This window comes from Medicago sativa, chromosome 5 (genome assembly GCF_051527215.1).
Source record: "Medicago sativa cultivar Bolivia chromosome 5, Bolivia_mono, whole genome shotgun sequence".
Lineage (NCBI taxonomy): Eukaryota > Viridiplantae > Streptophyta > Magnoliopsida > Fabales > Fabaceae > Medicago > Medicago sativa.
Genome location: NC_140753.1, coordinates 3145180 through 3164543, shown reverse-complemented (window position 1 = coordinate 3164543; position 19364 = coordinate 3145180). Strand labels below are relative to the sequence as shown.

At 32.2% G+C, this 19364-nt stretch overlaps 2 protein-coding genes across 10 annotated transcripts; both read left to right on the top strand.

Annotated features, from left to right (window-relative positions):
• Positions 1–3893: 3893 nt before the first annotated feature.
• Positions 3894–5225, top strand: LOC146919177 (transcription factor TRY-like). 3 transcript variants are annotated; one of them, XM_085712429.1, is made up of 3 exons: positions 3894–4041; positions 4244–4331; positions 4890–5225. In XM_085712429.1, exons 1-3 carry the CDS (start codon positions 3981–3983, stop codon positions 4993–4995), a joined length of 255 nt encoding a protein of 84 aa, XP_085568555.1. In that variant the 5' UTR covers positions 3894–3980; the 3' UTR covers positions 4996–5225. The 3 variants fall into 3 exon arrangements, with proteins under 3 accessions (XP_085568555.1, XP_085568553.1, XP_085568554.1); XM_085712427.1 differs by having other exon boundaries at positions 3897–4041; positions 4235–4331; positions 4887–5225; XM_085712428.1 differs by having other exon boundaries at positions 3898–4041; positions 4235–4331.
• A 3845-nt stretch (positions 5226–9070) lies between these two features.
• On the top strand, positions 9071–14054 carry LOC146919176 (uncharacterized). 7 transcript variants are annotated; one of them, XM_085712421.1, is made up of 10 exons: positions 9780–9906; positions 9991–10054; positions 10121–10288; positions 10839–10895; positions 11556–11648; positions 12898–12970; positions 13122–13197; positions 13284–13374; positions 13518–13641; positions 13730–14054. In XM_085712421.1, exons 2-9 carry the CDS (start codon positions 10016–10018, stop codon positions 13635–13637), a joined length of 717 nt encoding a protein of 238 aa, XP_085568547.1. In that variant the 5' UTR covers positions 9780–9906; positions 9991–10015; the 3' UTR covers positions 13638–13641; positions 13730–14054. The 7 variants fall into 7 exon arrangements, with proteins under 7 accessions (XP_085568551.1, XP_085568550.1, XP_085568549.1 ...); XM_085712420.1 differs by having other exon boundaries at positions 13518–13648; XM_085712425.1 differs by lacking the exon at positions 9991–10054 and having other exon boundaries at positions 9071–9906.
• The last annotated feature ends 5310 nt before the right edge of the window (positions 14055–19364 follow it).

Below are 19364 nucleotides of genomic sequence, written 5' to 3'. Positions count from 1 at the left end.
AAACATATACTCCCTCCGGTCACTATTATAAGCAAATTTTAACTTTTTAGGTTCATTGAATAAATGATGTATGTGGTCTATATTGTAGACCACATACATCATTTATTGAATGAATCTAAAAAGTATAAATTTGCTTATAATAGTGACCGGAGGAAGTATAATCTATTTGGGAAATGCTAACTTGTGCCCTCAAGGCACAAATTAATCAACTAAATATAGAAATACTTTATTGTAATGTGTGTATTACATTTAATCTTTAACTTTTTAATAAATTGAATGCACAAAATTTTAGAGAATATTTTTTTTTTGGATTTCTTAACATGTGCCCTAAGGGTACAAGTTAACACCACCCAATCTATTTTTAGTTAACAAAATCTTTACAAACATGATTGACAAGTCTAAGACATGGGCCCATGGCTTTCTAGAATTTACGAAGAAGGGATTATCGAGAAGCAAAGGAGCTCACTTTCTATACGGTCATCTATTTATCCTTATTCAATTCCTTTTTAAAAAAGCAAGCTTCTAGAATTGGATAATATAACCAACCATTCAACTAAATTATAAAAAATGAATCTATCACCACCAAGCAGCAACGTAATTATTTTTGGTTTAAATGTGTAATTGGTCCCTGCACTTTCAACAGATTTTGGCATTGGTTCTTGCACTTTTTTTTTGTTTGGCATTGGTCCCTTCACTTTGTAAAAATATTGGCATTGGTCCCTGCACTTTTTTTTGTTTGGCATTGGTCCCTGCACTTTGTAAAAATATTGGTATTGGTCCCTGCACTTTGGACAAATATTGGTATTGGTGCCACGTGGCATGAAATGATTGGGATCAATACCAAAATTTTTACAAAGTGCAGGGACCAATACCAATATTTTTACAAAGTGCAAGGACCAATGTCAAACAAAAAAAAGTGCAGGGACCAATGACAATATTTTTACAAAGTGCAGGGACCAATGCCAAACAAAAAAAAGTGCAGGGACCAATACCAAAATCTGTTGAAAGTGCAAGGACCAATTACACATTTAAACCATTATTTTTTTATGGACGTAGTAATGTGATTGCGTCTAGCAAAATGAAGAAAAAAAAAAGAAAAAAAAGTGCAGCTAGCTATCGATTCATCTTATAAGGATTGTAGTTAATAATGTCAATTAAAAATTAAAGTTAATCGGTCTATGAGCTATGTCTCAACATGCAAGTGTCGGAGTTCAAACTCCGGATTCTGGTTCACCTTAATAATTGAATTTATAGTCATTAGATTGTTAGACAACAAAAAAAAAATATTGTTAATCACATAATATTATTTTTAAAAACAACTATTAGTTCATCGGAAACAAATTATAGTTAAATTAAAGAAAGTCCACTTTGAAAATACTCCCTCCGTTTCAAAATACATGTCCAAGTCAACAACTTCACATATGCCAATGCACAATTTTGACCGTTAATATCTTTAATTATCTAAAGTAAAAAATTATAAAAATTTAATATTTTGAAAATATTTGTCGAGACAAATCAAACAACATCTTACATGCTAATATTTGTATTTATACATTAGTAAAAAAGTATGGTCAAAGTAAGTCAAGTGAATAGTGCACATTGTAAAAATTGGACATGTATTTTGAAACGGAGGGAGTAATATATACGGGTACATTATGTTAACTTTGGAAATAGAATCCCCTAAAATAAAATAAAGAACTTTGAAAATAGAATAAAAAAGAACACGAGTTTATATATATTTGGTTGGCGGTTATTATATAAAGAGAGAGTTGTGTCATTTTTGTTTTTGTGAAATGCATATAATTGCAATCTGAAAAGGTTAAAATATACAACTAACAGTCAATATACTTATAGCATTATGAATCTACATCGATCGGTTTGTACCACCACCAAGCAGTCAGCTATATATATAACTACATTATTTTGACGGCAATTTTTTTTGTTGAACTCGCACCAAAAATTATATTACGCTTAAAATGTAGTTTTAGTCCTTTATGTTGTCAAAACCATAATTTTGATCCTCAATTTTAATTGTGCAATTTTGGCCCGCTTCAAAAAATTACGACCAATTTATGATTTTGACTATCTAATTTAACGATGTGACAATATATTAGGCGACCTGACATAAAAACAAATGACCTAATTGTTGAGGCTCTTAAAAATTAAGGTGTTAAATTGAGTCATGATCAAGTATATACGGTCGAAAGAAGATCAACCGAAATGACACAAAAGGTTTAGTAGTAACCAGTTTATTATCATGTCATCAAACTAGATGGTTAAAATAACGAATTAGTCAAAAAATTAAAACGAGGGACCGAAATTGCACAAGTATAGAGATAAAAAAAACCCAAAATTACGGTTTTGACAAAATAGAAGAATCAAACTGCATTTAAGTCGATATATGTTAATGGAACGTAGTTTAACATATACACCCTCTGCAATAAAGGAATCAACAAATGATATCAAATCCCGGACTCCTCCTAAAAGATTTGAGAGGGCAACCTTGGAAAGTTCACTTCTTTTTTACAATTTACTTTGCAATCATTTTTTCCTTTGTTTTGTGTATGAAATATATATTTTTTAAAGAAATGTGTATGAAATAAATGAAATGCTCTAATGACACATATTTAGAATATATTACACGTCATGACAAATATTATGTCCAATAAATAATCAATTAGTCCTTAATTCAGTGGCCCTTTGTGACAGAGTTTGATTTAGGTGGTGAAGTTGGTATTGGTGGTTGTTGTTCTTTTGAGTGTTGAAGGTAGGTCTTGGTTAGGTGATGGGTGTACTGTGTCTTTTATGATATTTTTTTGGATGTTCCGCATATATACGACGCCTTGGTTCTGTAATCTCTAATGCTGGTCTTTGTTCGTCCTGAGCAGAGATCAAGTTTTTAATAAATTTTGCCGTTAAAAAAAATGATAAGAAGAAATGTGAAAAAAAAACTTATTGCTTGTAGTCATCCTTTTAATGTTGATTTGATGTTCTTGAATGATTATATGATATGATACTCCTCTTATTCTTTCTTAAGGTTTAACCAATGTGCATGCATTGACATTAAGTCTCTTACAATAGTTAAAAGTTCTTAATTAGAGTTAAGTCATTGCTCATATCCGAAGACATATATCTATTGAGAAAGTACACAACTCTTTCATTTATGATTTCAATGGTTTTGTTAATTATTTCATGAATAGTCGTAAGATTTCAAACCATATCTTTCTATGAAGAGTTGAATAGTTCCACCATCATAGATTTATTCAATTATCGACTACTACTCAAACACATTAACCATGTGATACCTAATATTCATTGATTACAAGATGAATATTCAAAGACTCGTTAAAATATAATTATTCAACCTTAGTATTTAATAAATCAATGAAAAACCAACACATAGAAATAAAATTTATGAAATTATGATGTTGTTATTCCTCTCTATATTTTTTCTTTGAAAGATGTAGCTCTATATCTTATATCTTATTCTTAAGTTTTTATTGATTTACTTGATATAATTATTATTTGAAGAGTACTAGAAACATTATGTTTTCAATACTCTATTTACCACTTACTTATTTATTAAGTCAAATACACAAGAGTCGCATCATTTTATAAGAGACTCATTTTTAAAATGTAGGATTCATATTAATTTGATCTAATAAAAAATAGATGTTATAGAGAGTGTTAACAAAATAATGTTCCTAACACTTGAGCAACTTGAAAAGTTTTATCTACTTATGGTGGAAATCGTGTTGAATATTAAACAACGTTAATTAGAACGTACCCTAGTTGTTGTGCATATTTCATTCATATCATCTAGAAGGTAAATAAATTATTAATTAACATTAGTTTGACTGACCGAGGGGCAGAGTTATCTACGTACTATAAATTTCCCCATGTTTCAGCTGTACCTTTATTAAACCGCAGCCTCTGCCCCATCTTGTTTCTATATCCAGTAACCACCAGGTAGATAAAATATGGAAGAACGTTCCCAAAATAAGGCAAATATCTCCCCAAACACAAGTCAAACCTCTGAAGGTGGTTTCTAATTTACCCCCCCCCCCCCCCCCCCCAACACACACACACCCCAACATGCCATTATTTTCTTTATTGCTTTTTCAAATTTCAATTTTTTTCTTTAATGGCCTCATACCAGTATATGATGCATCTATGAGTATAACTAACTGAACCTCATACCAGTATTTAATGTTTGTTGTTTGTTAAATGTTAGCTGGTGCAGAAGTGAGCAGCACTGAGTGGGAGTTCATAGAGATGAGCGAGCAAGAGGAGGATCTCATTCGGAGGATGTACGACCTAGTTGGAGATAGGTAATTAACCATATATAATACTTTGTCTATATTCCTTTGACATTTTGAGTTTTTTTTTTTTTTTTAAAGAAGCTTTGACGTTTTAAGGTTAATAGACAAGAACAAATAATTCTGCAAGAACTACAATTATAAAGAAGCCGAGGGTTTCTCAAAATCACGGTCAGTGAGTCATTATGAGTTTGCAAAAGTTATAGGGTGTAGCTTTTATTAAATCATCATGACGACTCAACGTGATTTCGACAAATTCACCATGTTACCAAACATGCAATTAGTATCATATACCGAAAGACCAAGTTATTAGAAACTAATTAGAAACACGGTGAAGGATAAAATGTGATTGTGAGGAGAGATTTTATTAAACATGTGTTTGATAGGCTAAAAAGCAAATACTAGACACAACAAACAACATATGACAAACCTTTAAAGTATTGACCAACTTTTTATGTTGTATGATGTTTGGTGGACAAAATGTTATTTTGACATTTTAGAGACATATGTTATTTTGTCGTAAGCTTTTACATGAAAGGATTGATTTATAGAAACTACACAATGCAACAGGTGGAATTTGATAGCAGGTCGCATTCCAGGTCGTAAAGCAGAAGAAATAGAGAGATTCTGGATTATGAAACACGCTGATGCTTTTTCCGCCAAAAGAAAGAAGTGAAGATAAAGCAAATTTAACTAGGACTTTTATTTTGTTTGTTCAATTATATCTCTCTCCTAGGCATGATTATTCTAGCATATAAACTTTGTTTTGGATTTTAAAGAATTATTTGTATTGCTTCTCGTTGAAGGTTTGACACTTCCATGTCTCAAGGAAGCTTTATATGGAAAGAGATTTTGTATTTAGTACATAGTTTAAGGTTAATTTAATTAGTTTGACCGTTTGTCCTACACATGATTTTCCTTTTGTTATCTGGGTATTACTAAGAAAGAAGATACAACAATTTGACTCTGCAACATGGTGTAATAATATTCTATTGATACCTACGTACTCTCTCCTAACTAACGTCTAACATATACCTAAATTATAAATTGAGCGAGAAATATGTACACCATCCGGTCACTATTATAAGCAAAAATTCATTTTCTAGGTTCATTCATTAGATGTTGTATGTGGTCTATATTTAGGTTACATACAACATTTAATGAATGAACATAAAGGATAGATTTTTGTTTATAATAATGACTGGAGGGCGTAAATAACTATAGCTATTAGCGGTCAACTGTTTATTGCTACCGCTCGCAAGGTGGACCAACCACCAATTCATCACTAGTTATAACTTATAACCTATGAAGCCCGGATACAAGATACGATACGGATACGATACGGCACCGATACGCCGATACGGAAAAATTTAAAAAATCAAGATACGATACGGCCGGGATACGCTAATAAAAAAATTATATAATTAAATGTACAATATAATTATAACAATTTTTTTTAATATGCAAATATATTAACAAACACAAGAAACCAGTCATAGGCTCGTAGCATATCAACATAAATATAAGTAATATTGACTATTAAGAGAGTGATGATTAGTCAATTACATATACAATATATCCCAAAAAGAGCATCATCAATGTTATACTATATCCCAATGGAACGTTGTTAGTGTTATAGTAATATAATGTTTTTTTCTTACTTTTTAAAGAAAAAAGCATAAATCAAAATAATTTAAAATTAAATTTTATATTATCCGATACGTATCGGGAAGTATCGGAAAAGTATCGGATAATTATTTTTAAAAAAATAAAATTTAATGATCCGATACTCTTCCGATACGTATCGGAAAGTATCGGGCAGGTATCGGTACATGATACGCAGGGGATACGGTACGTCACCCATTTTGAAGTATCTAGGCTTCATAGCTTATAACTAAATTCCATCATTCTTTTTTTAGACTAAATTCCATCATTTGATCTCTTGACATTTGTGAATAGGAAAAAAAAAAACTTTTTATTTTTATTTTTTATGATTTCAAACATATTGGTTTTTTGTTAACTTATGTGGATAGAGCCTAGAGGTGTAAGTCAACTCAATGCCATCACCATGTAATAGAGACTAATTTGTCCAATTTTTGAAAGAAATTGGAAATCAAATTTTTATTCCCACATCACTTTTGTCTCGTTTTCTCCTTTTAACAATTGGTCTTCTTCGTCACTTCATTTCTGATCGTCCCATTCAATCTCGGTATCTTTTCCCCTCCTTTGTTTATTTTCATTTGTTGTTAAGGCTCTAGCGAGTCAATTTGGGTCGGTTTTTCAGAAAAATAAATCCAAACCAATAAAAATGATTGTTTTGGTTCGGTTCCTAAAATCTTCTTGAGTCTACTTGTTATACATAAGCTTTGTATAACATCTCCAACATCTCCTAAAATTTAACCGTAGTGAGAGAAACTCCAACATCTCTCTAAGTTTTCCTTCTTTTTCCCTCATCGAGGAGGGGTGGTTTTAAGTCATTTTTTGACCTAAAATCACCCCTCTGCATCTTTTTTTTTCCATTTCTTTCGATCTAAATAAGTGATTTTCACAAATATCAAGCGTTTTCTTTTGTGTTTTTTTTTTGTGATTTCGTCGTCTGAGTGCGACCTTGTGTTGTTCGTCGTCTTGTGCGGCGTTGTTTGGTTTGGCATCTTGTTGCGATTTTCGTTGGTTCATATTGAAAGATCAGCTTCAGTCAATCATAGATTCAATCAATGATTTGGACGTCAACGTTGCAGATCCAGAAGCAAGAGTATTCTGGTGATTTAGATTTTATCATATTATTTGTAGGCATTTTGCCGTTGTATGCTATTAACTTGGGTGATGTGAGTTTGTTCGCAGATTCATCCTTTACGTTTTTAGCGATCTTGATTCTGATGTATTCTATCGATTCTATCAATTTGAATGAATAAATATCGTTTTGTTTTTGTCAAAAAAAAAAAAAATACATAAGCTTTGTGTTCGACGTATTTGCCTCAACATTGAATATGACGGTCTCCATATCACGGTCATATGATTGCTACTGTCATATTACTTGATTATTTTACATAATTTTTTTTTTGAAGAGGCTATTATTTTACATAATTTTAATACAAAGGGTCTAACACACCACCTAAAAAGTGGCGTAAGAAACGACCAAAGAGAGAATGAGAATAACGATTGGTGCCAATGGTTGGATTTATTATCAGGACGGATCTAACATTGTTTTTCATATCGTACAAATTCTTGCCTTTATCAATTTGGTTGAAGTTATTATCACGAAGACTCGTCTTCTTGATTTTGGCACCAATCGTTATTTCAAGGGACTTGATTTGATATAGTCAAATCAAGTCGTAGAGAAATATTATCAATAATATATAAAATTTATTTTATACAATTTTTTTTCTTCAAATTGGACGAAATAAGTATCTGGTCCCTATAAATGTTTTAAATTTTGCTTTTAGTCTCTCTAATTTTTTTTTTCCATTTGTGGTCCTCCTAATATTTTCCGATACCACTTATAACTATGCTCACGTGGATTCATTCAAAATTTGAATTTTTATCTTGCAATCATGGTTTTTTTTTGTCAGGTAGTCTAATGACTTGAAGTTCACCTCTTATTGTGAATAACTGGGGTGTTAGAGGTTCGAACTCCGATCTTTGTATATATTATGCAATGTTCTTACCAATTAAGTTAAGCTCGCGCAAACACAATCATGTTTAATACGTTGTAGAATTCTCCTTTTCAAATTACTAGAATTTTTTAACAATGAATTAAATATAAATTTTATAATATTAAAAATTTATATTTAATTAATATTTTGTTAAAAAATTTGAATTTTTTTAAAAAGAAATTCTTATAATATTATAAATATTCATGAAAAAACTCATTAAAAAATACAAAGGATACATATGATATGACTTAAAAGTAAGGATCAAAAGCAGTGTCGAAAAATATTTGAAAGACAAAAAATTAATTTTTTTAGAGGAATTAAAAACCAAATTTAAAAAATTTATTTAACTTTTTAAAAAACCTTGAAAATTGCTCTTCTCCTAAAAAAAAAACGCTAACTCTCATACAAACTTACCAAAATACACTCCGCGTGAGTTAACTCACTTTCGATAAACTAAAATACTCTCTCCGTATGTAAACACCCTTTATCTTTAATTAAAGGGTGCTTACAAATAGGGAGGGAGTATAACCTATATCTACATGAGTTAACTTCGCTAGGGTTATGGAAGGGGTCAAGCGCGATGCATGGACTTTCTAGAGAGAGAAGTTCTAACTTCTCTCTACCTCTCCTCCCGAGCTCTGTTTAGGGATACCCTATTCATCTAAGTGGTGGTTGTCCCTAGTACCTCCTGGCCTTCCCCAGCACCTCCTGGTCTCCTGGTTTTTCCTGTTTCTTTCTTTTCACAGTGGTTATGTTTGGATTTAGATCTCGTTACTGATGGAATCAAGGAAAATGGTTGATGTGTTGGTCTTCACAACCCTTGACTGCCATAGCTTCTCCTCCCATGACACGCCCACCACCAGATCCTCCACCTTCTTCCCTCAATGTCACAGTCCCTCCTCCACCAGCAAACACGTTCAGGAAGAGAGCTCTACCAAAGTCACCATGGATTTTTCGACAGACTTGAGTCCTCAAGGGTGACTATTTCAAAATCGGTCAACTTTGTTTATTGTGATGTTTCCTTGTTTTCCATGTTCTACTTGTGTTGTTGTGTATTTGTGTTTAACGTAAAGTGTGGTGTTGTGCTGTTGTGTCCTTGTTCTCTATGTTTTACTTGTGTTGTTGCTTTTTTTTGCTGTTGTAAGTGCCTTTACCATGTCCCTTTTGGGTAACTTGTGCTTCCAAGATGTCAATAGTAAAGCTGCACTCTACATGTTTGTTAAAATGCCCCAAATGAGATGGATGTTGTCGGGTAAGAAGGATTGGGCAGAGTCACATTTTGTTGCTGATACCAACTTGTGCAACTCCTCTTTGTTTCATTTCTCATCCAAGCATGTGATCAATCTTGACATAATCGAGACCACTTATAGTCGAACTGAGCTTGCAGCCGTAGCCAATTTGATCCGAAACTAGATAGATATAAAGACTGTGGATTCCCTCATCTTCGGTGTCATTGATCGTGTGCGGAAGACTTTGCAAGCAAGATTGTTAGTCCGTAGATGTTGGTTGACCAACATCAATTTAACTGCTAGCCAATTTTTTTTAGTGATGATTATAATATCTTGTTAGACTTTATTTGTAATGGTTTTCTTTTATCATGTTGAAGATGTGTCCAAACACGGTTCACTATGTAGCCCTTGTGGCATTTGCTTTGATTGAATGAATTTGCTTTTACCGTAAAAAAAAAAAAACAAAAAAAAAAAAAAAACTTTGCTGGGGTTATAGTCTGCGTGAGTTAACTCACGGGATTTTGGTCTCTTTGCATGAGAGTCAGCGTTTTTTTTGTTTTTTTTGTTTTTGGAGAAGAGCAATTTTCAAGAACCTCCTGAGAGAGTGCCAGAACACAAGTACCAGCTCGGCAGCTCGTCCTCCTCCCTTACTCCTGTTGCGTCACTGCGAGTGCTACTTCACTCACTACTCATTTGCAATTGCAAGTTAGTTTGATTTATTTTTCAATTACTGACCTAATTTTCAAGTAGAAAGTTGTTGGGATTTCTGAATAGCCGTTGATTTTGCAGCATCATTTTCTTATTTCTTCATCAAATGGAAATTTCGATTCCAAATTTTGTAGATAAGTTAGTGGTGAGTGGTTGTTGTTTGTTGTTAATAATAAAATTCATTCATGACTTCTATGGTTTGTTTTTATAGTATCCGGGAGATGTAGTTATTGACCTATCTACCATGTCCATGACTAACAACACAATTAAGCTTGGAGGTGGTCTACGTCAGGACTGTGATGCCATTTCTGTAATGAAGTCTGGCAGGCTTAGGTTCTCTAAGCCCAATAAATACTGGGTTCAAACTTCTCAAAAGAGGGTCAGCATTACTGCTTCAATTCAATTCTGTTTTATAACATGTTTCTCTGCTATTTGTAATTTTGGATTCTTCGTATTTATCCTCACTCTGTTTTTAAAAATATGGGCAAAGTATGAAAATAGTCCTTGTAAAAAGGTTAAAATGTTTGAAAATAACTTTTTAATAAATTGGCCTAACCGTTTCTGATCTACAACAAGAGGGCTAAAGTGGAAGTTGGTGGGAATAATATACCAAAATAAATTGTTTTGCTTTTCATTGTTATGTTATGTCCTTTGTTACTGTGAAAGGTGTGTGTGTGCGTGCGCGGCTTTTCTTTTAAATTTTCACTCCTTAACACACTTTGTACATATTAGTATATGAGAGTTAAATTCTTGCTTTTTAAGATGAATTGTAGGCTTGCATTCTGGAAGCACATAATTTTTTTTTTTCCTTTTCAGCATTGGACTATATTATATAATTTACCTTGCCTGTTTCATAAAGAATAAACTTGTAGGATCAGAGCAATGTTATTGTCTTTCCTTCCATATTTTGATTATGCTGTTTTGTACAGTATGTGCCACATGCAGAGGATTCCGTTCTTGGAATAATTGTTGACTCCAGATCAGATGTAAGAAAGTTTATATATTTGTTGTTCAGTTTTTCAGTTCATACCAGTCTTTTAGTTCTGCCCTACTTTCTTGTTGAATGCAATTCTTATAGGTTATGTTAACTATAAAGTATGTGGTGTCAATTCGGCAAGTAGTTTTAGGATTTCAGTTTTGAAATTAGGGTTAACAATTTCAGACTATTTTTATTTTTTGTATTTATTCTATGTTGGATTGTCTTATTCCACCATACAATAGGGTTATCTTATTTTGACATTTGGTCTATATTCAGAAAAATATTGGTTCCTTTTCGCATAATCTTTTAATATTGTGATATCTTTTACCTCGGACTTTCTGAAACCCAAGTCCCATTAGTACATTGTCCTAGAGGAGTACTCTAGGCTTATAGTTCTACATCAGTATTTATCCACTCTATTAAGTCCTTAATTTTGACTAAGAAAATAGAATTAGTCATTGCATGGTGATATTGCCCTCCCTCAAAACTATAGTTTTTGTTTTGCTTATACAAACACAACAAGCTCGTGACTGTAATTAGGAGTGGTTCAATCTTAACCAATAACATGTCAATGCTTTGAGATATTTAAAAAATTACTATAAAATCATAAAATGAATTGATTTTTTTCTTAAGAGTTTATTTAAAATTCTAATTCTTATCTGTGCAGAACTGTCTCGTGGATATAAAAGGACCTGCATTGGCATTTCTACCAGTTCTTGCATTTGAAGGAGGAACAAGAAGGAATATACCTAAGTTTGAGGTGTGTAAAAATTATTTATGTATCTTAGAACTCTCTAGTGGTAGAAATGTGCAATACTTTATGTATATAATATTATCTTTTTATGGCAGGTAGAGAACTTTATTATATATAATAGAAACCTGTTTAGGATAATTATTTCGCTCTGTGGTATCCTTTTCAACATTAAGTCATGACAACATCTAGTTACTTTCCTTTATGAATTATGACATTAACAATTATCGTGGCTGTTGAGGGATGTGCGAAGGCATTAACTGATCTTTATGTCAAGTCAGTAGCCTGCTTGAGAAATCTTGCCTCTTGTCTATGATAGAACTGGTAGAACAGAATTAAGAATACCTCTGATTAATAATTCTCTTATTGATGAATAGCAAAGATCACAAACAGAAAACAGATTAGTGAACACCTGGCAATTTTTTTTTATTTTTTCTATAACGACTCATGCCTTTCCAAGTTTATTGTTGAATACTTTTCCCCATTTGTTAGTACTTCTTGGCCCAAGTTAAAACATTTCATTGTATAGTTTTTTACTAGGTTTGTCAATCTAATAAATAAGATTATGACCAGGATGATTGAGGTTGAGGCAATGCTATATCAATCAAGAAAAACGAAATGAAAAGAGTACATTCAGAATGCTCACAGGAATATTTGAAAATCAATACTAGTGACGTATGTGGAGCAGGTTCAAGTATTTCTTGGTCTGAATCATGCATTTGGATTAATAGGTTATCTCCATATGGGATTTGGTAATTATCAAATGTTTCCTAAGAACGCACGTTGCAGGTTAATCTTGTATTCCACCCAAAACTTTTGGATTCACTAATTGTGAAGAGAATAAATCAGCACAGTATATATATTTTATTTTTTTATTTAAGATCTGACCAAGACTATTAGCCTGTTTGGTACAGAGTTTTTCTACCCACGTTTTCTGTAAAAGCACGGCAGAACCCACTTTAACTCAAAAGCTCCAATTGCTGGCTTTTAAAAATCACGGCAAATTTGCTTTGGAAATCCCCCAAACTTGCTTTTTTGCTTGCAAACTCCATCCCAAACAAGCACATATGAAGCATGCTTTATTAATCATTGTTAGAGATAACATGCAAAAATAATTCACATGTTTCTTTTTCCCTCTTTTGTTCTATCCGGCTAACTAACACTTGACCTGTCATTCCCCTGTTGTTGTTATATAATGTTCAGGTTTCCTTTTTACCACCGTGGTTTTGTTTCTTTTGCCTAATTCTTCACGATGCAGGTAGGTGCTTTGCTTTATGTTCGGGTCGTTAAAGCAAACCCTGGAATGAATCCTGAGCTATCATGCACTGATGGTTGGTGTCTTATTCTTTGACTTCATTTTTAAATTCCTTTTCGTGGCTACCTTTAAATCATGGAGTTTTTCTCAGGTTGATTTTATGTTTCTTTCCATTTTAGTTTTGCAAACACAATTCTGTCTTTGATTTTGTTATGGTGTTTGTTTAGCTAGTGGGAAAGCTGGAGAGTTTGGTGCCCTAAAAGAAGGTTATATGTTTGAGTGTTCAACTGGTCTCTCAAGAATGTATGTAATTTATTTATTTTTATCTGCCCATGCATACTTTCAAGTTTCAACAGATCATGATATGAGAAATTGTATGTTGTTTGTAGGCTTCTCAGCACACCCACATGTCCAGTACTTGATACTATAGGGAAGAAACTCTCGTTCGAGATTGCAGTTGGCTTAAATGGACGTGTTTGGGTATGCAGACACCTTGTAGTTTCAGCGTGCCATATTTTATTTCTTGTCTCATTTGAAGCATTGACCATTATTTATGACCTGGTGTTTGAAAATTTTCATTCTATTAATTTCAGTTTTCCGCTTGAAATTGTTGTTTCATCTAGGTCAATGCCTCATCTCCATCTACAACTATCATCGTAGCTAATGCACTTATAAACTCAGAGACATTGAGTGGTGTCCAACAGAAAATAATGGCTGAAAAGCTGCTGGAGAGGGTCCAGTGATCATGTTAGTTGTACGTGTTTAACTTTGAGTTGAAGTTCCAACTCATGAAATGCATATCTTATTCTCTTACCAAATACCAATGCGTCTGCAGGGCGATCGCCGATCACTGTCTATGAGACTACAACAACTAGCTAGTGCACACATAATTTTCAACACCTTGACTGTTTGATGCAAGTTACATGGAATTTAGATAAAATGATGAGATGTTTTTTGTAACTAGGAGTACAATTTTCTGGTTATATCATTATCTCCAGAAGATAGTTGATAGAAAATCAGTCCTTATCTTTGTTATTTATGTTGTTCATTTATAGAAATACTGTACTTGCAATATTTGTCTAATTTATAAAGCTGATGGTACCACATCCTGTTAGGGAAATTCTGTTTGCTGAAATGCATATCTTATCCTTTTCCATGTAGACATTTTTTAGGGGTTTTTTTTTTTTTTTTTAATATCATATGTTTGAACTGAAACAAATCAGCCTATTTTTCATTGATTTAATTTAAATTTCATAAGATAATTACAAAAATCAAATCAAAACAATTATTTTTAATTGTTGACGTTTTCTTTTTTAAATCGAACCAAACAGACGAAGAGTATTTTTAATTTTTTTTGTTTGGTTTATACATTAAGAGTATTTTTTTCTTCCTAAATTTGAAGCTTGTGAACACAATAGAATTAGAAAAGACCAAGTCACATACAACATTGGTTTTTGGCTCCAATCACGTGGTCGGTTACCCCTTGTTTGATTCTATTTCTCCATCCATCTTTCCGTTCTTTGCTGCTCAACCCCCCAAATAGAACTCTTATCTATTTTGTATCTCTATATTCACATTATATTCAACACAACACCTTATATATCAATTCATTTTCCAAATTCGTTACTTGATCAACAATTAATCACACCATGGCCAAAAACATTATTTTTTCCCTCAATATCATTGTCACACTTTTCCTTTTGTTTTTATGTACATTTTCATCCTCTACTCGTACTTCCTTCGACTCATCCGAGATTAATAATGTCAATGTCGACGATATTGACCAAACCAACCATGATTCATCATTTCCTATGTCTGTTAAGAATCCTCTTGATCAAAACTCTATTTTCCTCCCTAGTGAGAATCTACCCGAACCTGATTCCAAACATGCAACTCTAGTCCAATATGACGAACCTATTGAAGAAACCATTGAATACCAAGAACCAAAAATTGTTGCACCAACAAAAACAATAACAACAACAGAATCATCGAAAGAATCTAAAACTCTTCCTTTAACAGTTTTCCGTTTTGGTCCCATTGACAGTTCACGTATTCCTCGACGTCCATCGCGACCATCTCAATTATCCCGTCGTCCCATCCACCACCGTTGCCACCATGCCCATCAACATTACAAGCCATGGAACAATCGCCACCTCCCTCGCCGCCCTAATAACGTGGTAATCACGAAAATCAACAATGATGTTGAGGGTAAGGAGTTTGACACGGTAGCGCGTTGGACTCCGGTTGATTGGATGAGATATGACAACAATATTAATGATCCAATAATGTTTTCACGTGAACGTAGCAAAGCAATGGAGAATAGTGAGTTACTGAGGAAGGTTTATGAACGTTATAACCAACGCCATCAAGAGCAAGCTGAAGCTAAGGTTAAGGACAATGGGTCAACGTTTGTCAAAAGGATCCGCAAGTTTTTGAACGGCGTCTAGATTTCATGTGACATATAGTGTTAGACAAGACAAGAGTATATATATACCGGTCTTGAAGCACTTCACTTTGATTTTGTATTTTTGTTTTGTTTTGTTGTTTTAACATACGTAGCATGTTATATGCAATACGTGGTATAGTATAGATAATAGATATGTGTAATAATAATGCAGAAATTAAACATGAATGCATGTATATGATTAATAACCTTGCAGATTTTAGGGTTGGATAAATATTTATTGGTGTCCACTCTCTGCGGACATTAATGTACATTGCTTTATCTTGTTTTCCCTTTGCAGTGCATATATTCCTCCTTTCGCGGACGTATTTAATAAAGGAATGGAGGGGTTTTATATTTGTGATAAGCCTAAGAACACCCTGTTTAATACAGAGATATAAATTCTGTGGTTTTTTTTTTAAGTATAAAATTAAGTGGTTATATGTAAATTTGGTGGAACTATATGAATTTTAATCGAGTGTGTTGAAAAATATTGTTTAACAATTTACGTAATAATTTAGATAAAAGGATTAAATAAGTTTTTAGTTTTTAGTCAATACAAAATATGGACTTTTAAATTTATTGTTTACTTAATTTTAACTAGCGTGTTTACCCGACGCTACCCGGGTTAGACATAAAATTAAGAATGATGAAAATTGTGTATGCATTGTATCCGCAAATAAAATTGACCACGGATTGATACGTGAATAATATATATCTTAATGGGTACATACGAATAGAATAAAATAAACCATATTTTAAAGTACCCAAAAATTAATAAATCCACAATATGATGAAATTAACTGGATTTAGTAAAATTATTAACACAGAATAAAACAAACATTTTTTAAGTACTCAGATTCGCAGAAATTCGTACTTGTTATTAAATTAGTAAAATTATGCAATTGTCGTATTACTTAAATAAAAATCATTTTATTTTGTTAATATGCATATAACAAAATAAAATTTGTAAATTTGTAAAAAAAAACAACATACATTTGTGATTTTTTTGACAATACGTACATTTGTGATTTGATCGATATTAATTAAGAATCTTCTAACAAATCATTACTTTGAAGAAGAAGAAAAAAAAACAACTAAGAAAGTTAGATGTAAAAGAAAAAGAACACTTGTTAAGATATTTATGTAAAAATAAAATTAAAAAAGTAAAATTAGATTTGATTTGTTGAGATATATATACAAAATAAAATAAAATATAATAGATTTGGTTTGTTGAGATATATATGCAAAATAAAATAAGAGGGAAATTGGTTGTCAAGGTGATACCACTTGTAAATTGTTCTAATAAGAATAACCTTCCTTTTAATAACCTTCCTTGTAAATTTTGTAGTACCTACAAAATTTTCATGCACACGGTTATTGTCCCCGGTAAGAACATGATTTTACGATCTCAAGAGATGTCGTTTAAATAGTTGCAATACTACAATTAGCGTCACCATTATCAAATATAATTTTCTTTTCTTAAATGTTTTTTATAAAAAATGTTATCTTAAAAAAAATGTATACATGAAATCAAAATAATAAAATTTTTCTTACACTACTTTTATTAAATATATTTTTTTGAGAGAAACTTTTATTAAATATTTGTGTACCCACCGTTATCCATGATGTGAGGTGAAAGAAATTGATTTGATGTTCACCTATGTAGTATTAATTACACAGTACAATTTGAAAAAATTAATTATATTACGTTGAAAATTTAAAGCGTTGTTCATTTTATGATAACTTTTTTTAGCAAATGCATATGTTACTCATTGTGACGGAGATAATATTTTTTTAATAATAAACTACTGTTAAATGCATTTATGTTCTTATAACATTTTTTTTTGATCAACTATGTTCTTATAAAATATAAGTAGTGTATTATTAAATTTGACCTTCATGAAATTTTGTTTATGAGAAAAAAAATCATCGAAAAATAAAATTTAATTAATCTAGTAGTGTTTTTTTTTTAAGGATAATCTAGTAGTGTTTTAGAAACAACTTCAAAAAATATAGTTAAAGTAATTAAATTTAAATATTTTTTAGAATTTTAAATATAAACAAAAACAATTGTATATTTGGATAGAATATTGTAGGATCCCTCATTATTGAAAAATGAAGAAATAAAACGTGAAGTGGTGTACTAATGAAAAAGGTGAGTTGTAATAGCAACCTATTTAATAGGCACATTGAATGCCCAAAAGAAACCTGGTCCTGGTCTATTCCCTTATTTGATCCAGTCACCTCTGTTCGATTCAGAAAAATAAATAAATAAGAGTATTACTTTTCCCACCATATGAGATTCTTGCGCGCCCTATTTTTTTTCTTCCAAAAATACCCTTGAAGTTTCCAGATTTCATAATCCGGAATGGTGTTTTTCTTTGTTAAAGGGTGAAAAAATGAGTTAGAAATTTTTCCGGATTTCGTAATCCGGAAACTTCATTTCTCCGGATTTTGTAATCCGGAAACTTCAAAAAATAGGGTGCGCTACATGATTTTTTCAAATTTCATAATCCATGACGTTATGAACTCAGTAAAAGGAATTGCTACATGATTGAAATTCAAGAGTGAAGGTTGCACTTGGAGCAGCTAAAGGAATTGCTTTCATTCACATTGAAGGAGGTTCAAAATTTACACATGGAAACATCAAGTCAACCGCCATACTAATAACAGAAGAATTTGATAGCTGCATTTCTGATGTTGGATTACCACCTCTGATGAATGCATCAGCAACAATGTCAAGAACCAATGGATATAGAGCTCCAGAAGCAGGGCCGGCCCATAGCCCGTCGAGGCTGGGCTATGGCACTGGGCCTCGATTTTTTGGGGGCCCAAAACATTTTTTTTAATATGTATGGCACTTAATTAATATTTATATATAGTTAATGCACAAATATATCAAAGAAATCAATGTGCTTCAGTGGCGTGCCTACCCTAGAATTGGTTGTGTATGTGGGTTCAACTCCCACTAGAGTAATCCACTAGAGTAATTTTTATTATTAATTTTCTTTTTATATTATTAATTTTCTTTTTAGTGCATTATTTTTAATTTTCTTTTTAGTGCATTATTTTTTTTATTTTTAATTTTCTTTTTAGTGCATTATTTTTTTTATTATTAATTTTCTTTTTAGTGCATTATTTAGTCTTACTTAGTCTTTTGGGACCCAAAATTTAATATTTTTTTTCCATCCTTAAAGACCAAAACAGGGCCAACAAATTTGTTAAGACGACCTTGTCCAGAAGTAACCGATTCCAAGAAGATCGCACAGAAGTCCGATGTATACAGCTTTGGCATGCTGCTACTCGAAATGCTAACAGGAAAGGTTCCAATGAGATATCCTGGTTATGAGGATGTTGTTGATCTTCCAAGATGGGTTAAATTTGTTGTGAGAGAGGAATGGACAGCTGAAGTATTTGATGAAGAACTTCTTAGAGGACAATATGTTGAAGAGGGAGTGGTGCAGATGCTTCAGATTGCACTTGCATGTGTGGCTAAGATACCAGATATGAGGCCTAGAATGGATGAAGCTGTTAGAATGATTGAGGAAATTAAACATCCTGAGTTTAAGAACAGGACATCCTCTGAGTCTGAATATTCTAATGTGCAGACACCATAAGTTAACTCACTCTTTTGCCTCTGTCAACAAATATGTTCAACCAATAAGCACATTTTTCTTTGTAAAATAGTACTAGTCTTTATATGTCATGGATTATGAAATTTGAAAAAATCATGTAGCCCACCCTATTTTTTGAAGTTTCCGGATTACAAAATCCGGAAAAATGGAGTTTCCGGATTACGAAATCCGGAAAAATTCGTAACTCATTTTTTCACCCTTTAACAAAGGAAAACACCATCCCGGATTATGAAATCCGGAAACGTCAAGGGTATTTTTGTAAAACATAAGGCGCGCGAGGAAAGCCATAGGATGGGAAAAGTAATACTAAATAATAAAATCAATACTTGAAAAAAAGTGTCACAAGGAAGATTGATGCCAATTTCCAACATGCAGTTGTTTTATAACGA

What these genes read in the sequence shown, in the direction of transcription:
- LOC146919177 (XM_085712427.1), top strand. Translation starts at nt 3,981, where the DNA reads ATGGAAGAACGTTCCCAAAATAAGGCAAATATCTCCCCAAACACAAGT. An exon ending in CACAAGTCAAACCTCTGAAG is followed by an intron (nt 4,042 to 4,234) that starts GTGGTTTCTAAT and finishes GTTAAATGTTAG; the next exon opens with CTGGTGCAGAAGTGAGCAGC. An exon ending in TACGACCTAGTTGGAGATAG is followed by an intron (nt 4,332 to 4,886) that starts GTAATTAACCAT and finishes TACACAATGCAA; the next exon opens with CAGGTGGAATTTGATAGCAG.
- LOC146919176 (XM_085712421.1), top strand. Translation starts at nt 10,016, where the DNA reads ATGGAAATTTCGATTCCAAATTTTGTAGATAAGTTAGTG. An exon ending in TTCAAACTTCTCAAAAGAGG is followed by an intron (nt 10,289 to 10,838) that starts GTCAGCATTACT and finishes TGTTTTGTACAG; the next exon opens with TATGTGCCACATGCAGAGGA. An exon ending in GCTTAAATGGACGTGTTTGG is followed by an intron (nt 13,375 to 13,517) that starts GTATGCAGACAC and finishes TGTTTCATCTAG; the next exon opens with GTCAATGCCTCATCTCCATC.